Source organism: Schistocerca cancellata, chromosome 7 (genome assembly GCF_023864275.1).
Source record: "Schistocerca cancellata isolate TAMUIC-IGC-003103 chromosome 7, iqSchCanc2.1, whole genome shotgun sequence".
NCBI lineage: Eukaryota > Metazoa > Arthropoda > Insecta > Orthoptera > Acrididae > Schistocerca > Schistocerca cancellata.
The window spans coordinates 128,596,100-128,622,547 of NC_064632.1; the positions used below are offsets into that span (position 1 = coordinate 128,596,100).

The window sequence follows — 26,448 nt, forward strand, 5'->3', positions numbered from 1 at the left end:
TGGAACACCATGAGATACCTTTTCCCAGTCAGAATAATAATGTGCTCCACTTAAATAAATACTAACTCTCTGGTTTCTGTTTGATAAGTAGGATTTAAGCCATTGTAGGTCAAAGCCTTTAATGCAACACTTTTCAAATTTGTAATAAGCAAAATTCCTGCAACCTTACTGCCATTGTCCAGTGATGTACTCATTTTCTCAATGAAACTGTTCACTGCATCTGTGGTGTTTTTGTCTTGCTGAAAAGTAAACTTACTGTTTAGAATAATAGAATAATTTCAATGAAGTTTTTGATTTGGGCAAATATATTATTTTAGAATTGTCTGGGAGAAACGAGACAGGATGATAATTTCCCATTACCTCTCTTGATCCCTTTTTGAAAAGTGGTTTGACTTCGGCATATTTCAAACCTCTGGGAAACAGTCCTCTTCAAACCAGTGATTTATTATTTGAGCTAATGGGTTTGCAATTTTGTGTGTTGTTTTTTAGTGCTAGGATTGAATTTTCTACGTCCTTCATAGAACCTTTTCAAAATTTTTGTATGGTGTTTACAGTTTTCAATAAGGCCAAAGGGATGTATATGAATGTGTGGTGTCTGGTCTTTCAGACATATCTGAAAGAACATACACCATTCATTCATATAATTGATTTGCCTCAATGGGCAATGAATCCACCATCTTCAGTGTGGATGCACAATGGCATTCGATCACTTGTGAGAATCTCAAAGCAGCACCCATTGAAGACATGGATGGGACTGCAGATAGGTGGTGCTGGTGGAAGTGTGGGTCAGCTGAAAAGTGTGCTGAGATAGTCCATGTAACTGCAATAAACACTGTTCCCTGGTGGTGCAGTGGTTAACGCAACTGCGTAGTAAGAAGGAGAACCTGGGTCCGAATTCCAGTCTGGCATACGTTTTCACTCACTTCCACTGATTCTGGATAAAGTCCCAATGCAGCTGGCATCTACAGTTCCTTCCCTCTCCTTTCCTTTCTCCCCTCCACCCTCAATTTACATAACAAAGGGATTTAGTTTGTTGCGAAATCTGTTACATTTACTTCAGACTTTGCTACATTTATAAAAAATCCACTGAAGTACTTTGGTATTTAAGCTGGACTTACAATAGCATTTCCTTCAATGTTAATTTTTGAAACATCTTCCTTACATGCTGAGATTTAATGACTGACCACACAGCCTTTGTGCTACAATCTGGAACTGCGCAACCGCTACGGTCACAGGTTCGAATCCTGCCTCGTGCATGGATGTGTGTGACGTCCTTAGGTTAGTTAGGTTTAAGTAGTTCTAAGTTCTAGGGGACTGATGACCTCAGAACCATTTGAACCATTTGAACACAGCCTTTGTCTTATATGTCTATTATCTACCAGGTTTTTTGCTGCTTTAACAACTCTTTTAAATGTAATTTTGTTGAGTCTAACATATTCAGTGAAATCAGTGTTAGTGAAATCAGTGTCTTTTTTTATATTTTAGTTATCTGAGCAGTTGCTTTTTCTTCACAGACATGTTGTAATTCAATAACATTCTTCAATCTGATTGAAGTTAATCAGTTGGCTTGGACAATCACCATTAGCCTATTAACCAGGGTTTCAATCCTGTGGATGCCCCAGAGTTGGAGTGGTCACCTCCAGCCCAGCAAGGCTTCATGCAAGTCAAGAACCAACTATCAAACTTCTGGGGTTCAGTCTTCCTCAGTCACCTGGAGAAAACTGAATCAAATCACACGTGGGGCAGGCAGAACAGTCACTACTCTCTACAATTGGGAATGGTGAAATTACTCAAGCTGTGACTGTAGCAAATGGTACCGACAATGTCATATACCTACAAAACCTACATCAGTGTAGCTCTAAAGTAATCGAGTTGTTGGAAAACATGAACATTGATCTTTCATTTTCTTTCTTTTATTAATTTAACATATTTCCTACAATTTCTTTATTTATAATTGTATATAGCACCAAATGATAAATAAATTAAAACAAAGATTCAACCACCAAAGAAAAAAAAGAAGATTTTGGTGTGTTTCTGCTCCTCTATAGTTTTTCATAGGCTGCAGACACACTGACACTGACACTGGAGATGTCCACTGACTACCAAAATCGGTCGATTTTTTCCAATCAGTATGTCAGTAGGCGTGTTGTCTCAGTGCAGCTGACCTCACTGCCCAAACATATAAACTTCAGATGATAATCAGAGAAATTCAAATCAGTCTGTTTTCTTCAATCAAATTGCTTGACATATTCCCACACAAAACACAGTGTGAGAAATTTGAGAAATACAATAACAGGGACACATCTTGGAATCTATAGTCTGGAATTGCTGCATAATAGGAAACAAGTTTTGAACAACTTAATAATTTTATAATAATTAACTGATCATTATCTTATATTACATTATGTATGCTTTGTGGCTGTCAAGCCATTTCAGCCTCATGTCTGTACTTAATGCAGCATGTCATCCACAACACAGGTAATATCTGTATCCAAAATTTTAGGCCCACATTATATCCCCAAAAAGTTAGGTCTTTAAGTGAGAAATATGGCGTATGTCAATTTTGATGCTTAAAGTTACTGTAGTGGATCTTTTTTAGGTTGTGGTTGGTTGACATTCACTACCTAAGAATTAATACTATTCCTTTCTGGTGTTTTTATGCCAGCAGGGTGGTGATTCTGTTATATGAGGTAGTTTGCAAATGTGTTTCCACTTTTCGGTGCTTTGGATGTTCAGAGTATCTCATTTTAAAAGGCATGTTTGTCTTTCACCCATATGCTGAATGACAGTCATTGAAGACTAACTGACATAAATGCGTTTTGCTGAATTTGTTCGAAGTTATGCAGAGTGTAATGTTGCTTTTCAATGTCCATGAATCATCTCACATATGTAATAGAATGTCTCTCATGTATTCACAAAACTTCTCTGGTTATTAGAATAACTTCAGGAGAGAGTTTACAGTACTTGCAACACTTACTTCCGCACACTTACTCCCACACACAGAAGTGTCATGCCATCCATCCTGCCCAAGAAGGTAAAATAGATTCTAACTTCTTTGATACAATAGATTCTAAGCTAATTTACCCTAACTAAACCTAATCTCCTTGATCCCACCAAAAACTGATGAAGGAGATCGGATGTACTGTAACCAAGCTGTTGGAGAATGTAATAAGACCATGTTAGGTGACAGAATCTGATAGCCACTGTCAGTGTCATGTGACTGCAGCTTTATTATATTAATTGTCAAGGACATTACTTTTTTGCTCAAATTATCATTTTGCTTGCATCATTACTCCTATCTGAGGAATAAACATGGACTTCATTAGTTAAAGTATTTCCTCTCTCTTCCCATCACAAAATCTCATCATCTTCTTGCCTAAGTTTTTATTAAATTATTCTATCAATGTTTTCTTAGATTTGATACATTGTTTCTCCATTTCTAATTTAATTCCATCCCATATAATATCCTCACTGATGTCAGTTCATCTCCTGCAACTTCATGTAGTCAGCTGTTCTTAAATTGCAACACAAGGGAAAAGATGAGAATTCTTTTGGTCAGAAATGATATGTTCTTTCAGATATAGTCACAAAATTTTCAGTTACCTGTTACTAAAAATGTTATTTTTTTAATCAGAATATTGATTTAAGGCATGAAACTTTCTTTTCATTCAGATTCATTCTACGTAAAAGAATGGGTGACTGGAGATTAGTCCCTGTCAATATTGAAGACATGAAATATGGAGCACAAGCTTGGATGACTGGACAAAGATCTGAACCCAAATCCTGCCAAATGCAATATAAATCAACATCTACTCAGTAATCTGGTGCAGGCCTACTTGAAGTTTTCTGTTAAGGTTTCTGTTTCAAGCTCTTTACACATGCTTCCAGTAATCAACTTACTGATCTGTATACGACATCATACATAAGTAGTATATCTGCTTTGCATTTCACGAAACCTTTTTTGTAATACAAACAGTTTTTTGCAATTTATACATTCTGTCACTCCTAGTTTTGTGATTTAATTCTGTGGGTTGGATAATTTTTTTCCAAGCTGTTTCAATTCAGGATTTTTCTGCTGAAAGTGAGTTATCACTCTAATACCGGTTCCCAACAGATCACCGAAGTTAAGCGCTGTTGGGCTGGGCTAGCACTTGGATGGGTGACCATCCAGTCTGCGGAGCGCCGTTGGCTATCGGGGTGCAGTCAGCCCTTGTGAGGCAAACTGAGGAGCTACTTGATTGAGAAGTAGCAGCTCCTGTCTCGTAAACTGACATACAGCAGGGAGAGAGGTGTGCTGACCACATGCCCCTCCATATCCGCATCCAGTGTCGCCTGTGGGCTGAGGATGTCATGGCGGCCAGTCAGTACTGTTGGGCCTTCCAAGGCCTGTACGGATGGAGTTCAGTTTTAGAGTTACTATTCGCTAGTCATCAACACAATGTAGAGATTCCATTTGGTTCTCTGCCTGCAGTGCAGCAGTGTTCAGTATAACTGTTTATCCAGCTGATCATAAGAAAGTTGCAAAGCAAGCTTCATTAGAGATTTGATCACTGTCAAAGCCAACTTTAGTTCACTAATCTAAGAAAAAATTCTAAGTTTTGGTCGTAGGTAAATCCAGCACACACATCAAAATTATCTACATAGTTGCACCATGCTCATACTTGTAAGATTATTGACCTTAATGTCTCACTACATGTTTTCTTTTTTTGTACAGTTGATTACCAAGATGACAATGTCATTGTTTGGATTTCAACAATGCACATTTATATTCATAAAAGATACTCATACTGATCAGCTTGCAATTACTGAAATCCATCATTTTTACAAAATGCATCAGTTATCTACAAAGACTTCAAGGAATCTAACTTAAATAAATAATGAAAAATCCAGGATGGATTGTAACATACTCGTCCATCCTTACACAACCCCTGCTCCCACCCTTACCTCATGGCTCATACCCCTGTAATAGACCTAGATGCAAGACCTGTCCCACACATCCTGCTACCACCACCTACTACAGTCCGGTCACTAAAATTACTTATCACATCAAAGGCAGGGCTACCTGTGAAACCAGCCATGTGATCTACAAGCTAAACTGCAACCACTGTGCTGCATTCTATGTAGGCATGACAACCAACAAGCTGTCTGTTCGCATGAATGGCCACCGACAAACTGTGGCCAAAAAACAAGTGGACCACCATGTAACTGAACACGCTGCCAAACATAATACCCCTCATCTCAATGACTGCTTCACAGCCTGTGCCATATGGATCCTTCCCACCAACACCAGCTTTTCTGAATTGCGCAGGTGGGAACTTTCTCTGCAATACATCCTACGTTCCCGTAACCCTCCTGGCCTCAACCTTCGTTAGTCACTGTCCTCACCCATCCAGCCCCCTCCCTGTTCCCATTCCAGCACTACACAGCCATCATTTCACCACCACACCCAGTCTTTTAATTTCTTTTATTTTTATTTCTCTCCTTTCTACTACTTGCCCCCTCCCCCCTCCGCACCTTCTCTCCTACCCTCCGTCCAAACTGCAACACTCCACTGTCCACCACTCCCACCATGCTACCCCTCCCCCTCCCCGCCCCAGCCTCCTCCTTACCCCCACCCAATCGCCACTCCCATCATGCACTGGTGCTGCTGCTTGCAGTGTAGTTTCAGCTCTCTGAGACTGCAGATGTGTGTGCAAGTTGTGCTTGCATGAGTGTATGTGTGTCTACTGCTGACAAAGGCCTTAATGGCCGAAAGCTATGATTGTGGGAATCTTTTTATTGTGCCTGTCACGGCTCAGCATCTCCACTAAATTGTTAAATAAATAATGGACATTTTATAATAACTATTCCACTGATCTGAATGCAGACAACTGACCTCACAGGCAACACTTTTTCATTTGGTACTGAAGTTATTTTGTATTAGTTACTGACTGAATATTCTTAAAGCAGCATTAATGGTAGGTTCTATTTCCTGGAGTGGGGTTTTAGGTATATAGTTTTCTCCATACTGTAAAGTTCCATTTTAATGTCACTTTAACCAGCTTCACCCTGACAGACTGAGATGCAAAATGATGGTATATTTAACTGTTATTTTTCTGATCAGAAGCAATATGAAAGTTTTTGTAACTACACGTGTAGTAAAACTTGTTTATTTGTAATGTTTCATCTAAAAAAATAAAAAAAAAAACTAAGCAAGAACAATCTTTGCAGAAGCATGAGGGTGAATGAATGGCAGCAAGTGGACCAGGGAAGCTGGACAGTTGATATGCCATGTGATACACACCAAGTAAATGCAAAGAGCATGGCTGTAGCAGCATGTTGTTGTTGTTGTGGTCTTCAGTCCTGAGACCGGTTTGATGCACCTCTCCATGCCAATCTATCCTGTGCAAGCTCCTTCATCTCCCAGTACCTACTACTGTAGCAGCATATGGGAGGAAAAACACCTCAGAAAATTACCAAAATACATTTGAAAGGTTCCCCTCAGTGTTGTTAACAAGTACACAATTAAAGCTCACATGACTGGCAAATTTCAGTCCTACAGAAAATTTTCAAGTGTGATTGATGACAATATATTGTAATATTATCAGATTATTAAATGGCAGGCATAGTGGATTGGAGACCAAGCACGTAACATGCAAATTAAAACCAGAAAGTTTACTGATAATAAATTATCAATTTTGCAGTACGACTGTAATGGGAATAATAATTATTCATTCCATTTTGAGTACGACGGAGACAGAGATCTGTGAGAAAGATCACATTCATTGCAAAGAAATGAAGCCTGCTGTTTTTGCAAATCCTGCTGCTTTTGCTACACAACCAGAAGGCTTCTATAATGCGAATACAGTGGAAGTAAAATAGACGTACAGAGTATTTCAATGAGCTGGGGAATTAATTAGTTTTGCAAAGGTATAGATTAATAAGCAGCAGTGCAGGCCTGAACTTGGTAAAAGATATTTTGTTTGGCAGTTACAGTGGCAGACACAAGTACAATTTATTTTTTGTCTTTTAAACTGAATGTCAAGTTGGGGGTACAACCAGATGTCTTATGTGATTACTTTGCTGTAATCAGAAATAGAATGTCCAGTGAGACATAAAATGGAATCTACAACTCTTTTTATTTAGTAGCATGAGGTGTTTACTGAAGTGAAACTAATTTTTGTGTAAATTTGTGGTGCACAACACTGCACTGAAGTAGTAACTCTAACTAGAGTGTTTTGTTTTTTTTCTGGCAAAGCAAAAATAACAATGAATATCACTATTGTGTAGCAGCTGGCATGTAATAATATGTTATTCTTTCACATAGTCAAATTTAAAAGCAGTAATAGTCAAAGAGTTTCTATGGAAAAGAACAGGGAATGAAAACTTCGATCATACTAAAATCAATATATTTTACTGTCAGATTATTTCTGTTGCTTGCAGTGCATCCAATGGCAACAGTATCGTATAGTTCCAATTTGGACGAAGCACAAGAAAAATAATTTCTGCGCTTACATGCATGCATGTCTGCCTGCCTGCATGCATGAATGCAACACTACTACTACTACTACTACTACTACTTCTTCTTCTTCTTCTTCTTAAATCAAGCAATGTTTACAAAAATGAAGTCCTTAGTTTAAGATGATTAACTCTTGCAACATAAATGAAATCTGGATAACGTACTGAGGTAAATAGTATTGCATCCTATGATGAAGTTTATTTCTGTGCATACAGACTAGCTGAATGTTACTTCCATCAGAAGCATTTTTGTCTGTACTTTTTGTGTTACTATTAGAGTAGTGAGAGACTCCAATAACCACACTGAACTACTGATGGGTTTCAGAGTAACAAACGTGTATTTAAACCAAGCATCTTTGGTTGCTCAGTAGTGCATTGATTAAGCCACAGTACGTGTTGAAATTACATAACACACCTCATGTAATTATCAGCTTTTCTTAAAAGGGCTGTTAGCAGAAGTACAAGGGATTTTACAGTATTTTCTAGTAAAGCCCATCAAGAATTTTATAGAAACCAAAATTTTATATTTGAGAGGCTTTCACAATAAAAGTATACAGTTTTAGACACAGATAACGTAGGACTAGGAGATAGTATCACTAAATTTTTGAAAGGTTTGCACTCTCAAATTTGAGCAACAATGCAACTACATGTTTGAGAATTAATATTTCCTGAATTATGAAATTTGGAAAGATGACAAGACATTCTTAACTTGGAATAGAACCGGGGCTTACAAATGAGGTATGTCAACCTAAAACAAACTGTTATTATTAATGGGGTTGAATTTTTTTATAGATGGTTTCAATGACTCTTAAATTTATAATGTAATTACAGGATCACCATATGTTTTATGTATTTATAACATAAGTCTTAATATTTCAAATTTTTTCTGCATGTGAATCAGCTTTCTTGAATTCTGCAAGTTGTTCTTCAATTAGATGACCTGTCTATTCGTCAGCTCTCTTCAGTAATACTTTTGGAAGGCAATGCCAATGGGGAGAATCTTACGCAGATTTTATTCTCCACACACTTTTGCAGTGGGTGGATCAGAACATAACAATAAGTCTTCCAGTATAATATCTCTGATCTTCTGTCTCACATATTAATAATATCACACAGAACTTAATTTTAAATGAACATAGGTTAGCTGTTTCCAAACCAATGGCTAAAATTAACTGGAAATTAAACATGTCTCTACCACCTAGTAATTTGGCACCTGACTATAAGTATTGTTTGTGCAAACACAGACATGGTTTAATATTTAAATACAAATGAGGGACTGTCACTGTACTGTCATACACATACATTCTAATTCAGAACAGAGCCTGACAAAAATGATAAATTAATTGTAAAAACCATAATGTCACAATTATGATTTATGTGCAGCATACCTAAAGAGTTAGTCGCAGATTCATAAATTTTAAGAATCAGTCTGCACAGCCAACACATCTGGATGGAATACTTATCCATATAGTGTTACCTCATACAGGAATGACGATATGGACATGATCATTACACAATTTTTTAACACGAGCTTTTATTACTTGACTGACCTGTATGTGTCCTCAAATGCACCTGCAAAAGTGTAGCACCCTGAAACTCATGATGACAATGTTCACATGTGTAAGTCTTCTTTCGTATCACCTGACCTGCATGGGCACGTAAATGTTGCCTCAAATTGTCTTTCCGACTGAACATTCGCCCACACACCTAAGTAAAAGGGCACAGAAATGGGGTAAAGAAACATATTACATGATCTGATAGTGTAAATTTAAAGCTAGATCAGCAACAGTTACCTGACATGGAAAATTTGGCCTTGACTTCCCATCACAGCCTGTTTGTGCAACATGTCGCTCCAAATGATATTTTCTGCTAAAGGTTTTCTGGCAACGTGAACATGAATAGGGTTTCAGACCTGTCAAAGAAAAGAAGTATACATCAGGGTTACTTTTCCTCAGTACATTTTCCTGATAAAGGTTCTGTAGTATAAATATAATGTTAGCTGTAAACACTTGGTCACATGTGAAATTGTTGGCAATTAATGTCACAATGACACTGCTGTTATTTGGCAGGTATTTTTTTCTCCACATGTGAATCTGAATTACTTTACCAAGTGTGATTTGCAGTAATAATACCCTATGCCTAATCCTTAACTATTTACCTTAGTTATTCCATACCAAGTGACCATAACTATTTCCAAATTTAGCCCAGCAAATGCACCAGCAGGGATTACTAGGAACTGAATTCATCAATTTTATGTACATTCTTATGTTTTAAGTTTGAGAATACTGAAATAATATCCAATTACATGAAGAAAGATTAGTTTAGTTAGGGCGGAGTATGAAGTTGTTTAGATACATTTTATATCATGTTTGTTTTCTGTGTGTACTTTACTCTAGCTTTATTGTAGCTTGTAAAAGGATTACTCTGAAAGATAGCAACTTTCTTTCTTTTTTAAGCTTTTTGTAGGTAACTATTTATGGCTGTCAAGTATTTGAATAAAAGCATTTCAAGCCTTCAGCTGTACATGTACACCTTTATTCTCAACCAGTTTCAGTTTTACCAACCACCATCATGGAGGACTGAAAAACAAAGAAACACAAAAACATGTTTAGTATTCATGACAAGCTTTTTAGGCACAGAAAACATATGTGTGATGAACGACTGCGTGAAAAGTGCTTACAGAGAGCTGTACATCCATGGATCAAAAATACACTACATCCAAACAGGATATCACAGCATGACCAATACAACCTTCTCCATAATAGCACACAAACTCTATAACCTTCAAAACACTATGGACACAAAAATACAACAGTGTATACTAGACAACTCTTAGCAAGCAGGCTTGCAAAGGTATATATTACAGACTAACTGTCCAAGACAGTACTGTCAAAGATTAAAGAAACATATGACACTCTACACTCTAGTGCAGGTTGACAATAAATGTCAGTATTGTAGAAAATGGAGTCCACAACATCGATGCACTACTGAAGTCTGTAGTGACATTTTATCTAATCATAGTGAAATATTTATGAAAATGAAGATTATTAAAATGTGGTTAAATGGATCTTATAAGAACCAAATGGCATTTTTAACACGTGTTAAATCGTAATACTAGTGATATTTCATTTTCATTATTGATGCAAAACTGTATAACAGAAAAACAAGATTCATTTCATACTTCATCATACCAAGAATTTTTTTTTAGATTTGCCAGCCATGTTGTGGTTTTATGATTTAACACTTGTTAAATATACCATCTGATTCACATAACATCCATTTAACCACATTTTAAAAATCTTGAATCTATTAAATATTTTATCATAACTAGACAAAATGTTACTAGAGACTTCTACAGTACATTGATCATATGGATTCCACTGGTTGACAATCTTGATGTTTATTGTCAACCTTGAGTAGAGCATATATCCTATACTCTTTGGCTGTATATAACTGTATGTTTTTGTAATCTTTGACAGTGTTGTCTTGGACAGTTAGTCTGTAACATAAACACCTGTAAGCCTGCTTACTAGCTCTTAACAGCCAAGAGTCATCTACTTTACACTATTGCATTTTTATGATCCGTAGTGTTTCGGGTGTTACTGAGTTTATGCATGCTATTACAGAGCAAGTTTTTACTGGTCATGCAGGTACATGCTGTTTGAATTTAATGTATTTTTGATCCATCAAAGTACAGCTTTGTAAGTACTTTACACAGGATCATTCTTTGCACATATGTTTCCTGTTTTTAAAAAGCTTGTCTGTATATACTACATATGTTTTGTGTTTCTTTATTTTTTAGTCCTCTGTGATGATGGTTGGTAAAACTCAAACCAATTGACAATAAGGGGTATATGTACAGCTGGTAGCTCAAAACTCTTCTCTTCTTTCTTTTTGTGTTGGCCTATCGACAAATCAATGCTTCCACTTTTCTATGAGTGTCTCCTTTAATCCAAAAGTATTTGCAATCTAACTGAACTTTCCTACAAAATTTCTATCACATATATAAAACAAGCATGGATGTTAATATTAATTAGTGTAACTTTGACTATTAGGTTCACAAAAAACCACATTTTCAATTTTTGAAAAATACAGCATGACTCAAGGGGTTTAAGTGTCTGCATACCACATGGGCTATTTGGAACTTCCACCCTGCACTAGTTTATCTGAACTCTGGAGATGGGAAATTGCCTCCAGCACATCATGGCACCCTGACACTCTCCTAGACTTAACTATCGTTAATGTCAACATATCACCCTCACTCTTCCCACATGTTCTCTTTTTTCATTATGATCATCTTTATTCATTATATATTTTTATACTGCTTCTTCTTCCTCTTTCTTCAAGTGTTCGAAATTTACTCAGAGCATCTACTGTCTGTGGTTGGTTTCTATGTGAACTCTCAACCTTCTTCTTCGTCTGCTTGTTGAGCTCCTCATTCTCAATTGCAATATCTCTTTCTCAACCTCTTAATCTATCTTTACCTCTCACTCTGTCCTGATAATCTTTATTGTGAAGCTGGCATAGAGCTTAGCAATGTCCTATCTTTGACATTCTTTTCTACCTATAATCCTCTCCCCCTTCATCTTTGTCTACCTCATCCTCACTACAGGCGGATTTTTGTACTCTGAATGACCTGCCCTTCGATTTTACATTCCGAAATCTATTCCTCCTCTCCTCCCTGAAAAAGGAATGAATGGTTTTAATATCAAGGATAATGTAATGTACTTTTATTTGTGTTCATTGGCACTACTAAATATTTTGCCTCCTGAATGTACGCACTGTCCAACAGATCTGGAAAACATAATGGTAACAACTCAGCATTGATTGGTAGCCAGGCATAAAAAGAAGACTGAGCTTGTCTAAGCTTTTGGACACAACCATATTAATTTGGAGAGAATGTCATCTGCCCATCCACATTTATATTTCTGTAATTCCCTAAATCAACTGAGGCAAATTCCAAGGTGGTTCCTCTGAAAAAGACATCACCAATTCCCTTCTCGAACCTCTTTCAGTCTGAGCTTCTGTTCCATCTCTGATTATGTCACTGACAAGATGTTAAACCCTACTATACCTTTTTATCACTCCTGACATTTGTCCTGCCCTATTGTGCTGATGTAAGTTCCTGCTTTTGCCTAAGTATGCTTTCATTTGGCAGGCAGAAATGTTTTACTCTCAGTCTTCATGGAAAGGCTGCATTCTTACAAACAAACTCAACATACAAGAGCCATGAACACATTTTTAAAGTGTTCATTCTTGTCTTAACCAAATGAAAATTTTTTCACGGGATGGTGAGCTAAGAAAACTGCAAATATGTCTGCTGTTAACAGAAATGAGATATTGCTTACCCGTATGAGTGTACATGTGCCTTGCAAGAGTTCCTTTGTCTGGACATCTTGCATTACACTCTGGGCATGTATATGTCTCTCCTTCCATGTGAATCACTCTTCTGTGCCTCTCCAGACTGGACTTCAACTTGAAGCTTTTAGAGCAATCAACACATTCAAAGTCACCCCCCTGCAAAATACAGTGTACTCAATATATTAAACATAAAATATAATTTATGTATGCCATCATGAAGAGGGATGAGAAAGCAGAAACCACGTAACTTGTGTCATGACAGAGCCTAACATTCACAAAAAGATAATATGTTAATATTAACAAAACAACCATATTGTTGTTGTTGTTGTTTTTAGTCCTAAGATTCATTTCATGCAGCTCTACATGCCAATCTATTCCGTGCAAGCCTCTTCATCTCTGCATAACTATTGTCAGCTACACAAGTTTGACCTGCTTATTTTAATCAAGGCTCAGTCTCTCTCTGTAATTTCTGCCCTACAACTTCCCTCTATTATCAAACTGATCAGTCCTTCACACCACAAGATGTGTCTTATCAACCAATCCCTTCTTTTAGACAAGCTGTGTCTTAATTTCATTTATTGCAGTTTGATTCAGCACATCCTTATTAATAATCCGACTTATCCATCAGCAATCTCCGGTAAAAGAATACTTCAAAACCTTCTATTCCATTCTTGTCTAAATCGTATATCTCGTATATCTTACAAGTTTCACTACCATATAAGGCTATACTCCAGACTTCAATAAAGGCAAACTAACATTTAAATTTATATTTAGTGTTAACAAATTTATCTTTTTCAGATATGATTTTCTTGCCATGGCTATTCTGTATATTATATTCTCAATACTTCAATCATCATCAGTTATTTTGCTACTCAAATAAGAAAACTCATCTACTACGTTTAGTATCTCATTTTTTAATTTAATGTCCTCTGCATCACTAGATTTGACTCAACAACATCCCATTACTCTTATTTTATTTTTGTGGAAGTTCATCTTAAAAACCTCTTTTCAAGGCACTCTCCTTTCTGTTAAACTGCTCATCCAATCCATTCGTCATCCCTGAAATAATTAGTGTCACTGGAATGTCTCAAAGTTTTAATTTCTTCTCCCTCAATTTTAGTCCTCTGTCCAACTTAACCTATGTCTTCGTCACAGTGTGCTAAATGTACAAACTGAATAACATTAGGGATAGGTTACAGCCCCACTTCACTCCCTTCTCAACTACTACTTCCCTTTAGTGTCCTTAGACTCTTGCCACAGGAGTTTGGTTTCTGAAAAGTTATAGATAACCTTTCACTCCCAATATTTTATCCATGTTATCTTCACAATTTTGAAGAATGTATTTCAGTCAAAATCCTTTCTCTAAATCTACCAATGTTTCTTTAATGTATCTTCTAGAGTATTCAAAGGGTCAGTGTTGTCTCAAGTCTGCCTAAATTTCTCCAGTAACTGTACTGGTCTTCTCCACCGAGGTTAGCTTCTATCGCTTCTCTCATCCATTCTTCGCTAAATAATTAAATAATCTGTCAGTATTCTGTAACCATGATTTATTAATTAAGAGTTCAATATGTATCTATCAGCACCAAATTTATATGGAACTGTAATTGTTAGATCGGTCTTGAAGATTGAAGGTAATTCATCTGTCTCATACATCTAGCATACCAGGTGACATAGTTTCATTGTGGTATGTTTTCTCAAGGCTCTCAGTAATTCTTAGGGACTGTCTACAGCTCATGATTCAACTTAGGTCTTTTACGGCTCTGTCAAGTACTTCTCTATTCCCTTTTGTCTGCTTCATTTCCCATTTTCTCTTTTCATGAATTAAAATCAGTATCTTCTATGCTATCTGAGAATTTCTACCAGGCCTTCTGCTTTTGCATACTTGGACCTCTGCTGCCTTCACTATTTCATCTCCCATCATTACCCATTCTTCTATTGTATTTCTTTCCTGTTTCAGTCAATTGTTGCCTATTATTCCCTTTGAAACTCACAAGAATTTTTGGTTCTTTTAGTTTATGCAGGTGTAGTACCTTAATTTCCTAAACTTCTGCAATTTCTTTAATCTGAAGTTCATAATGAATAAATTAAGACCAGAGCCCATAATTGGATCCAGAAATGTTTTTCAGTTTAAAATCTGGTTTCAAATTCTCTCTATCACCATTATACAGTTATTATCTATTTGAAACCTTCCAGTACCTCCAGGTCTTTTCCTCATGTACAAACTTCTTTCAAGATTCCTAAACCAAGTGTTGGCAATTATTAAATCATGTCTGTAAACTTCTGCTAGGTAGCTTCCCCTTTCATTCCTTTCCTGCAGTCCATGTTTTTCTGTTACTTTTTTCTTTCTCTTCATTTTCCTTCTATCAAATTCTAGTTTTGAGTCCCCAACCACAACTAAATCTTCACCTCCCTTACTGATCTGAATATTTTTTCATATTACCACACACTCTTTCAATCTCTTTATCATCTGTGAAAGGGAATAGGCATATAAAATTGTACTATTGTGCTGGGTGTTATATTTGTATCCATCTTGGCTTCAATAATGTATTCACTATACTGTTCATGGTAGCTTATCAACATTCTTATTAGTTACTAGACCTAATCCCGCATTAACCCTCTTTGCTTTTTTGTTGATACCCTTGGAGGCACCTGACCAGAAGTTCTATTCTTCCCATCACCATTTGTCATTAATTTTTACTGCATCTAACTTCAACCCAGACGTTATTCTTTTTTAAATTCTCTAACCTGCCTACCTAATTAAACAGTCTAACATTCTATGCTTCAACCTGAACAGTACCTGCAAAAGTCAGCTGTAATGAGCATAATTTATTTCGAGTATTATACTGACACAACAGAAACACACAGTAAAGACAATAAAGTATAAGCCTTGATGTCACACAAACAGAAGATAACCAGCCAACATTATAGTCAATACATAGTTCGTGATCAAAGCAAAAGTTATCAACAGACAACTGTGAACATTCCATCAAGTGAGTGCACAAGGGAATGAGTCCTCTGCATGGCAGGTGCATGGTTATAGCCGATCAGAGGTAAAGGGGTCCTGGTAGGTGATGTGACATGAGCTCCAGGGGCATGGCATCTTCCCACAGAGCACTTCTTGAGGAAACAGCTTCTAGATTGCAGTACCACCATTGGAGAGGGCTGGAGGCAGGGACTGGTCTCTAACAATTGTGACAGCTTCATGTTGCTGTTATTACAATACCAGTTTTATTCTTCCTGATGACAACATCCTCCTCAGTAACCCCCACCTGGTGATGCAAATAGGCGACTATTTTACCTCCCGAATATTTTATCTGTGAGGATGCCATCCTCATTAAGTCATACTGTAGAGCTGTAGATCCTCCTTGCTTTTAGCTGTTCACAGTACCAAGACTGGAGGGTTCTGTTGACTAATATTATAAAACTAGCTCAGTCAATCATCCACATTGTTGTTCTTGCAACAATTGAAAAAGCCATTACCAGTCTTCAGGAACATTTGTCTATGTTAATGATTTTTGTGGTTACACATATGCTCAGCTGAAAAAATGCAATTTACGTTTTGCCATAAGTGTTTCACCTGAATTTATTTGACAAAACATGAATGGTAAAACATATATTTTATTTAGTGACTGTAGTTGGTAGCAAGTGAGGGCTGAGGCAACAAAAACTTCAACGATACTATTTATTCCATAATCCAAAGCACAAGACCCTGGTTCATAAACATGAAAGGTTTAAAACAAGGCATATCAAGCGCCTAGTCACTAGTGATACTTGGAATGCTACCCTTATACCAACACAGATGGAGAGGACATATGACTCACATCTTGGTGAAATGACAAAGTTGTGAATGCTGTTACTATCAGATTGTGTGAAATGCCCCTTCAGTTGTGAGACATGCATATTGTTACTCACTCTTTAGGTGAAAATGATCAAGATTGGAAACAGAAGTTATGAGAAGAGTACAGAGATTATCAACAAGCAAATAGAAGAAGATGAAGCTAATTCACGACAACATAGTCTGTATTACAAAGGGACTAGTGGCCAGCCTGTATTGAATATTGTCTCATAATCAAATGCTTCATAAATATGCTTCTAATTTCAGAGCCGTTTTTTCCAAGCCTCGTAGAACTTCTGGACAGTGCTGCATAAAATCATCATTTAGAGGTTTAGTTTTCACAAAATATATATAAAGTAATTACATGAACTGAAAACTGAGGACAAAATGAAATGCCAGGCACTAGTACTGAATCTTTTCCACAAGTATTACAAAGAGGGCGGTCAGCTAGCATCAAAAAGGTGATGTCACATGTCCTATTGGAAACCAAGCCAAAATAAATGAACTGATGACTTACTTTTGAGGCACACACTGTCTGAATATCATTTTCTAACATTGAACATTTTTTGGCTATGAGAGCTGACTCTCAATGCCATCAGTAATGTGAGAAACCAAGATTGAGATGATTCCATATTTCATATCCTTAATATTAATTTTTTACATAAAATTTCAATAACAGTATAAAGTAAAAATGTTTACATACCGAGTGTGCAGTGTCGAGGTCTTCACCACAACAATGACATTTACCTGGACCCAAAGCTGAAGTTTCGTCTATAAGCTCATTTACTGTATTCAACACTGTCCCTGTGAACACAGTTTTGGAAATCAGAAGGATACATTTTTAGCATATTAGAAACAGTACAACTGATAATATGTAGTTACATGATGTATCACTTTTTATATTTGTTAAAATGTTAAAATGCTGGTTAATGTGAAGTATACAACGAACCAATGCCAGCTCTAAATTTAACATACAAGGGCTACTTCCTCTCCCCCCCTCCCAGGTCCAACTGTCACAAAATTAAAACTACAGTGAAAACCCAATGAAGTTCTGCTTAGCTGTATTACACAATATCTCTAGTATGCCTGTCAATCGTATCACTTGCACTTGTCAGTCCTGCGCATTCAACGAGCACACAAACATGCCTTGAACAATAGTCCCACATAAAATGAGAAGTGCGTGCCGTCATTTAATTTCTTCATGCTGAGGGATGCAATGCAGCCAAAATTCATAGACAAATGAGTAATGTGTAAAGTGAAACTTTCATGAGTGACAGCAAAGTGTGGCAATGGTGCAGGAACTTTGAAGCAGGACGTACATGTATTCATGATCCAGACAATCAGGGAAGGAAGCGAGTATCGACTGATGATCTTGTTCAGTGAGTGGATTGGGTAATTTGAGACAACTGTTGGTTCACAATTTCTATGGTGGGTGAATCGTTTCCTGAAATTTCAAGGGTGGCTCTCTATACCAAAGTGTTGCGAGACTCAAGTACCACAAACTCTGTGCGAGATGGGTTCCCACGATGCTGTCCAACAATCACAAACCAACGTGAATGGGCACTGTCTTAACATTTCTCTAAAACTATCCTTATGAAGCAAAATTTTTTTGAATAAAATTGTGGCAGGGAACGAAACATGGGTCCATTTCAAAAGTGAAGAAACACAAGAGCAGTCCAAACAGTAATGCATTCTCATTTCCAGAACAAACAAAAAATGTGCATATGAACTTTCTCAATCAGCAAAAAAAATATATGGCTACTGTGTTCTGGGATCAGAAAGCAGTTTTGGTGGTGAAATTCATGGAAGACTGCACAGTTAACACTGCAGCTCTGTGCAGCATGACTCTTCAATGTCTACAAAAGGCAGTTCAGCACAAGCGAAGAGGAATGTTGTAATTAGGCATTGTCCTTCTACATGACATTGCCCAGGCATAGACTGTAGCTGCAACAAAGATGTTTCTGCAGCATTTTTGATGTGAAGTGTTTGATTACCCACCACACAGCCAGATCTTGGGTCCCTCGGATTTTCATCTCTTTTCTCAGATGTAACATTGGCTAGGAGGATGGCAGTTTTGCACAGTAAACGAGCTGCAGACCAGTGTAGATGACTGGCTGAAAACACAGGCATCTGCCATCTATGACAAGGGTATTGGAAAGCTGGTACCATGCTATGACTAGTGCCTAAGTTGGAGTGGCAACTATGTACAGAAATGCCAGAAATAGTAACTAAATGTTGCAAACTGAATGAACCTTTTGTGTGTGTGTGTGTGTGTGTGTGTGTGTGTGTGTGAGTGGGGGTGGGGAGGAAGGATGAAGATTTTGTATTTCTTAATAATTTTGCATCTACTTTTGATAGCAGATTCTTTAAAAACAAAATAACTACATATCTATAAGTCATCAAAGAAATCTTGGATCATTACAGGAATCAAATAATTTAAAAACAAAAAATGGACATCTATAAAACAGTCAGAACAGGTAATTAATACGCATATATACCCTGATAAGTTTTTGAATGGTGTATGTTTTCAGCACTAGGTAGTTCAAAATACACATACATAAGCACACAAATTCCTGCATAGCTACATTATCTCAGCTGGCTACATTGTCTCTGCTACCTACATTGTTGCACCACTGCAGCTTGACTGTGGTAAGGGGCTGTATCACATGGAATGGGCAAGGGGAGAAAGGAGACAGGCACATGGAGGAGGGAAAGATGTTTGATGGATGAGAGGGAAAGTCAGCAAGTGCATAGGATAAGAATGTGGCACATGTGACCTACTGACACCTTCCTCTCTGCAGTCTCCTTCTCTATCTGATCTAGTCTCCTTCTTTATCTGTTTTTGTCGTTCTCCCAGTTCACTCTTCCCATCACTGTCCCCCACAAGCAATTCCCCTCTGCCTGCTCCAGAGCAAAGAGTCAAACTCCACAACATATGGACAACAGACCCACAGCGACAGGATGAAGTAGTTCTGAGAAAATGAGAACAACAAAAAGAGTAAAGCTAAACTAGTGGTTATATGTGCTCCTTAAAGGGCTAAATGAAATAATAATAATGATAATGATAATAAAATAATAATATAAAAATTAAGAGATATCAATAATCACAACATTTTTAGAAATACTGAAAGTTCTTTGGAAATGCATAAGATAGACTTGCAGCTTATCACAACTATTGCTTAACTTTCCAATCAAAGATGTATTAATTATGCAAAACAAAATTTCAGAGAAACAAAAATGCAAGGGGAACAAATACAATGCTATAGTCCACAGATAACATAGCCCTCTTGGTCAAAAGTAAGCAATATGTAGAAGACGTGGAGGTACTAAAAAAAATTAATGAGGAAAGAAACTTACAGAAAACCATTAAGAGAAAGAAGGAGGGGTTAGCGAGACATCTGCTGTGGCAGCCAGGAATAAATAACTTCGGTCTATTTGTTCCCATCACTACCCCTCTAACAGTGGTCTCCTGTTTCTGCATTCCAGTGGAGCACAAGAATCCAAGTGTTGCAAACTGCTCACCCATTGCCTTTGTGTTAACTGATTTGGGCAAAACTTTTCACAGTGTAAGGATACAGTTAAAGGTTGAAAAACTGTTGTTCTCTAATATATCATGATGAATTATTCCTTATTAACAGATTCTCCCCCACTCCCTGCACCTCAACCCAAGACCTATTTGAATGCTCTTTCTCTGAGCAGCTTCACAATATCATGCACTAATCTATCACAAAAACGGCCTTTCACACTATGTGGAAAGTTACTCTGAATTGATGCTTTATTGCATATGTGGGTAAGAACAATATGTCATATAGACACAACTTTGTAATAGTTACATGTCTGACAGAACAGATACCACATGTGATGATGTGGCTGGTATGTATATTTATACAAAACATAGGATGGGGAAGGAAAGGGAAAGGATTGGGTGGAAAAATAGTGACTTAAAGCTGCAGCAGTGACAATACAATGGCAAAAGTTCCTTCCCCATCCTATGTTTTGTATAAATATACATACCAGCCACATCATCATGAGTGGTATCTGTTCTGTCAGACATGTAACTATTACAAAGTTGTGTCTATATGACATATTGTTCTTACCCACATATGCTGAGCTGGGACTCAAACCCAGATGCTTCATGTCTCTAGAAAAGTTGCCCTAACTGTGTCGGCCATCTAGACCCAAATTCTAAACTTATCACACAGTGCAATGCAGCATCCCTCTTGCATCAACTTCCTGCTTGGAAATTATTATAAATATATGCACTAGATTTCTGTAACATTGTGAAGGCTCCTGACGTTTGTTTCAGTGTGGATGCACTGTTCCTGACCAAATCCTATGTGAATCAATAACCTATGAGTCAGGAGTTGCTGGACGAGGGCTGCTGCATTACAGTGTGCGATAAGTTGAGAATTTGAGTCTGCCGTGGGGAGCGTGTCTACTTGGCTGAGGTGATTAAGGCAACCAGTTGGGCACAAATTTTCAACTTCCACTGCTGCATTACCACAATGCCCTGTGCAGCTGGTAGTCACATATTTGCCACCCCTCCTTTCCCTTTCCTTCCCCACCCTCTATCTCGTATAAATTTGTAATGTCTACACAAAATCTATGTTACTAAATGGCTAAAAAATTCAACAAGTCCCAGTTGAAGATTGCCTATCTAATAGTTCCCAGTGGGCAACAAAAATTTGATTCCTTTATTTAAGAAAGGCAGCACTTAGTGACTTCCAACAAACTTTACAAATTTGTGAAGTTTGTTGTATCAAGCCTTTTTGAAACTTTCTCACTGACACCCCCACAAAATAACGAAAGGAAAAAAGTTGATGCTTACTACATTTTTGCTGTTAATGCAGTAAAACTTCAGCATCAAGCATGAAGCTCAATGCATTTTTTTTATTATTAATTCTATGTATAACACATTTTATAGACAGTATCCAAAGACTGTAATTACAACATTATATCATTGTACAATGCATAGTTCAGGAGATTTGTCATTGTATATATTCAGATGCATGGAAAACTGTGTCCTACATGTGAGTTCAATTCTTTAAAGAATCAGATGGTCATGTTTTGATGTAGCCAGTAATTGGTTGTGCTGGATTTAGTCATTTTATTTGTATGTATATTAACCTGACATGATAAGGGTGCATATTTTTGTCTATTTCACAGTATATAGCTTCAACAAAAAGTTTTCCAATTGTGACAGCATATCATAGTTATTCCATTGTTTCATTTAGGTGTTCAAAACTTACATTTATTGTAAAGATAAAACAATTTCAAGTACTACTTCCGTGAACTTTAATGGTAAACTTCAAGATTTTTGTTAGAGTTTGTAGGTCACTCCAAAAGTGTTATCCATTCACACATCATGTCTGTTGATCCACAGAGAAAGAGTAGTTGTAGGAATGTGGAAAAAGTCAGGGTGTACATTAACAAACGAGAAAAACATTTCCATGGGCAATGACACGGTGTACATTAACAAATGAGAAACAAACTTTCAAACTTACCAAATCTGCACACCGTACTAACAACAAACTATCACAATACTGCTAACTACTGTTTGTGCTTGTGTCAGCTAAATACAACCGACCGAATAAGCAGGAAAGCCATTACTTTAAAAAATACTGCAACTACCTCAGCTATATTAAATAGTTGCTGCATGTCTACTATTGGTAATATTTATTTGATTACATTAGTATTTTCGAAAGGAAATAGTTGTTACCTCTTGAAAAACAAAATACACTACTACTTGTCACACAGCATTACAATAAATGCTGCTGCTTGCCATACAGCTACCAGAACTTTTCAATCCTTGAATCTTGTGGACAACATTAATTGTAAGCCCACAGTTATCTATAATGAAATACTGTCTGAAGTAAACTTCATAAATATTCAGTCAGCTCTGATTTCAAAGTGGTGCAAAGATTGGCAGCTTGCTTTAACTGTTTAGAAATGTAAAACTGTGCACTTCACAAAATGAAAAATGCAGCACCCATGACTATAATGTCAACGAGTCACAGCTGAAATTGGTGAACTTGTATAAATACCAGTGTGTGACAATTTATAGGGATATGAAATGGAATGATCACGTAATCTCAGTCATAGGTAAAGAAGGTGGCAGACTGCACTCCACTGGTAGCATACTAGTGAAATTCAACCAGTTTATAAAGGAGACAGATTACAAAACACTTGTACAACCAGTTCTTGAATATTGCTCAAGTATATGGGACCCATACCAAATAGTACTAACTGGGGATATTGAATGGATACAAAGAAAGGCAGCACAAATAGTAACGGCTTGTATGACTCATGAGACCCAGACTGCCACAAATATGCTGGAAGAACTTAACTGGCAAGATGCCTGAATATGGATGTAAATTATCCTGCAAAAATCTACTTAGAAAGTTCTGAAATCAAGTTCAAGTGATGAACCTAGGAATATATTACAACCTCCTACATATCCCTCCCAAGATCATGAAGACAAAATTAGACAAATTACTGTGTGCACAAAGATAGTTAAGCAATCATTCTTCCTGCCCCATATGTGAATGAAATGGGGAAAAATGCCTCAATAACTTATACAGTGGGATGTACCTTTGCTGCACACTTCACGTTGATTTGCAGAGTAGGGAGATAGATGTCGATCTAGATGATCAAGTAATTTGCAGAAGGAGTAACTAGTGAGATATGTTTTAGTTTTCTTTTGGACTGATCAGAATGCCCAGTTTCTTTCTTTATGTTAGATAGGAGCTCGCTGAACTTCTTTGCACCAGAGTACATAACTCTACCATGGGCTGTACACAAGAAGGCAAAGCCTACATGAAAGCTGCTTTTATGTGATGTATGGTGACTGTGTAGATGACAGTTGAGCTGAAACTGATTTTCATTATTAGCTATAAATGTTCTGTTTAATGAAACTTCATGTACTTTAGATGCTGAGCCCAAAAGACAAATCCATAAGAGAACAGTGGGTAAAAAATATACAAAATAAGCCAACATCCTTATATTTAGGTCAAACAAATTGTACATCCAATGTTTTATTTAGTGGGTGATCATAATGTCTACTTCAGGTGTCACATAATACGAGTCTTTGCAAGATTAAGTCATAAACTGTTTGCAGTGAACCAGTTGTATCTCCATTTGCCTATGATCTGAATTGTGCCTGGTAAGACAGTTTGGACCTGTGCTAACAAGTGTTTGGTTGTAGGTGTAACTGTGTATGTGTGAATACTATAAGAAGAGCCAGACTGCTCGAAAACTAGTGAACAGCATTTTCTGTTACATGTGTCTATGTGCCACACATCAGTCTGCTATAGGTGAGTTATTGCTCTTCCCTTATTTTATGTATTAATCCATTCAGAAATTTCCATTATTACTTTAATATAGTTTTGTTTTGTCATTTATCACTTCTTTCATCTTTGGCTATGATTCGTGAATGTGAAAAATCCCAAGTTGCACTGTGGTGCACAGTCCATAAAATCCATATGTCCCCCTACAATTGTCTGAGCAAGTCTGTTAAAAGGTTGAGGACAGCTTTAAACATGTATTTATAAAATACTTTTGCTATTTTGCTGAACTCTTCATTGAATGTATACTTTATGCTGTAAGCAGAAACAGTAACATCATTAATGAATTAACAGCTGAACATACTTCCATTTAGTGACTTAAAACAGTCCTGTTTGGAAAAATAATCATGGAATGGATTCAAACAACTTTTGAAACTAACTTTTGCCTTTGTTTCCTTTCCCAAACATATATGATCATCGGCAAGATTTTCCTTTCATTATGTACCTGAACAATTTTTAATTGTTTCATCACCAACCAAGGTGAGGGAAAATTTGGCTTAAACATTTTTGTTGTTACTACTGCAATACTGTTTTACGTTAATTAGTAGTTTATGTGGTTTTCAGCACAAAAATGCCTTCTGAATTGATAACCCATCATCTGTAACAACATGACTGTTTAGGAAGATGGCTAAACTGTACGTACTATAAGAACTGTTTATTTTTTTATTATTCTCTAGGAGATGGTCTGATGGGTTTTCCTGGGAAACTTAAAATATCTCTCCCTTCTGAGGAGGACATTTTCAGGAGAAGTCATGACCTGAATGTATGTCCGAATGACACAGTGGCTCGATACTCTGAAGTTTATATTTACTGCCATGCTCCTCAGTGCATAGACAAGGTGTCACTTGTTTCTCAGTTTTAAGTGCAATTTGACTATTGTCATTTTTTGTTAACACAGTCCATATCACCCACCACTGTGTGACAAATCAAACTGAGATAATTTTAATTCCACTCTTGTTTTGCCATCTGCCTCCTTAAATTCGTTTTTTCACTTTTACATAATTACCATCAACATACGTGAATAGACTCTGCATTTTCATAAAAGAGAAAGATTGGCCCTCAGTTTTAAAGACTATAACACCAGATCTAATTTTGTGCTTATTTTATGTATGTAACTGATTCTATAATTTATTTCGACTATTACTAGTTAGTATCTTCCATTATAGGGTGAAATCAGTAATTGTTTTGTAACTTAAATTCTATTGTTGATGTATAAACAAATATAAATTCTGTACTAATTATAAACATTTGGAGGAATAACAACTAGTAATCTTAAAGTATCTATTTGGTTCAATTTGAAAACATGTAAGTAAAGCCTGCCCTTAATTACTTCCAAAGAATTGACAGTTTTGTCAAAAGTATTGTTTACATAACTATATATGTTAATTTCATGATTTAAACAAATAATTTGGCTTAACCCTTGTAGTAGAAGAAACTGTTTAAGAGAACCAATTATCGATGTGTTCAGATAATTTAATGAGTTAAGTTTTAATTGTAATTTCTGTAAATTAAACTTCGAACAATGTGTAGTTTCAGTACCTATTATTGTAAGGATATATAAGAGCCCGATGTTTGGTCCCAAGACAGTCAGTGCATGGCCGAGCTTCAGACGAGGAACCTATGTTCGTTAGAACAACAACAATGCATCAACTTAAACAGTGAAACAAGTGTTCCACCAATGTTGTCGTTGTTGTGGTCTTTCAGTCCTGAGACTGGTTTCATGCAGCTCTCCATGCTACTCTATCCTGTGCAAGCTTCTTCATCTCCCAGTACTTACTGCAACCTACATCCTTCTGAATCTGCTTAGTGTATTCATCTCTTGGTCTCCCTCTATGACTTTCACCCTCCACGCTGCCCTCCAATGCTAAATTTGTGATCCCTTGATGCTCATAACATGTCCTACCAACCGGTCCCTTCTTCTTGTCAAGTTGTGCCACAAACTCCTATTCTCCCCAATTCTATTCAATACCTCCTCATTAGTTATGTGATCTACACATCTAATCTTCAGCATTATTCTGTAGCACCACATTTCGAAAGCTTCTATTCTCTTCTTGTCCAAACTATTTACCGTCCATGTTTCACTTCCATACATGGCTACACTCCATACAAATACTTTCAGAAATGACTTCCTGACACTTAAATCTATACTCGATGTTAAAAAATTTCTCTTCTTCAGAAACGCTTTCCTTGCCATTGCCAGTCTACATTTTATATCCTCTCTACTTCGACCATCATCAGTTATTTTGCTCCCCAAATAGCAAAACTCCTTTACTACTTTAATTGTCTCATTTCCTAATCTAATTCCCTCAGCATCACCCGACTTAATTCGACTACATTCCATTATCCTCGTTTTGCTTTTGTTGATGTTCATCTTATATCCTCCCTTCAAACCACTGTCCATTCCGTTCAACT

General features: G+C 36.9%; 1 protein-coding gene across 1 annotated transcript in view; it reads right to left on the reverse strand.

The window, feature by feature from the left end:
- Positions 1-26,448, reverse strand: part of LOC126092359 (gastrula zinc finger protein XlCGF57.1-like) — a 242,016-nt gene that overhangs the window by 122,071 nt on the left and 93,497 nt on the right. The window contains exons 5-8 of the mRNA XM_049907900.1: positions 17,397-17,497; positions 12,846-13,014; positions 9,291-9,409; positions 9,048-9,204 (exon numbers count right to left, since the gene is read on the reverse strand). Of these exons, the coding sequence (XP_049763857.1) occupies positions 9,048-9,204; positions 9,291-9,409; positions 12,846-13,014; positions 17,397-17,497 (546 nt within the window). The remainder of the gene's footprint in view (positions 1-9,047; positions 9,205-9,290; positions 9,410-12,845; positions 13,015-17,396; positions 17,498-26,448) is intronic.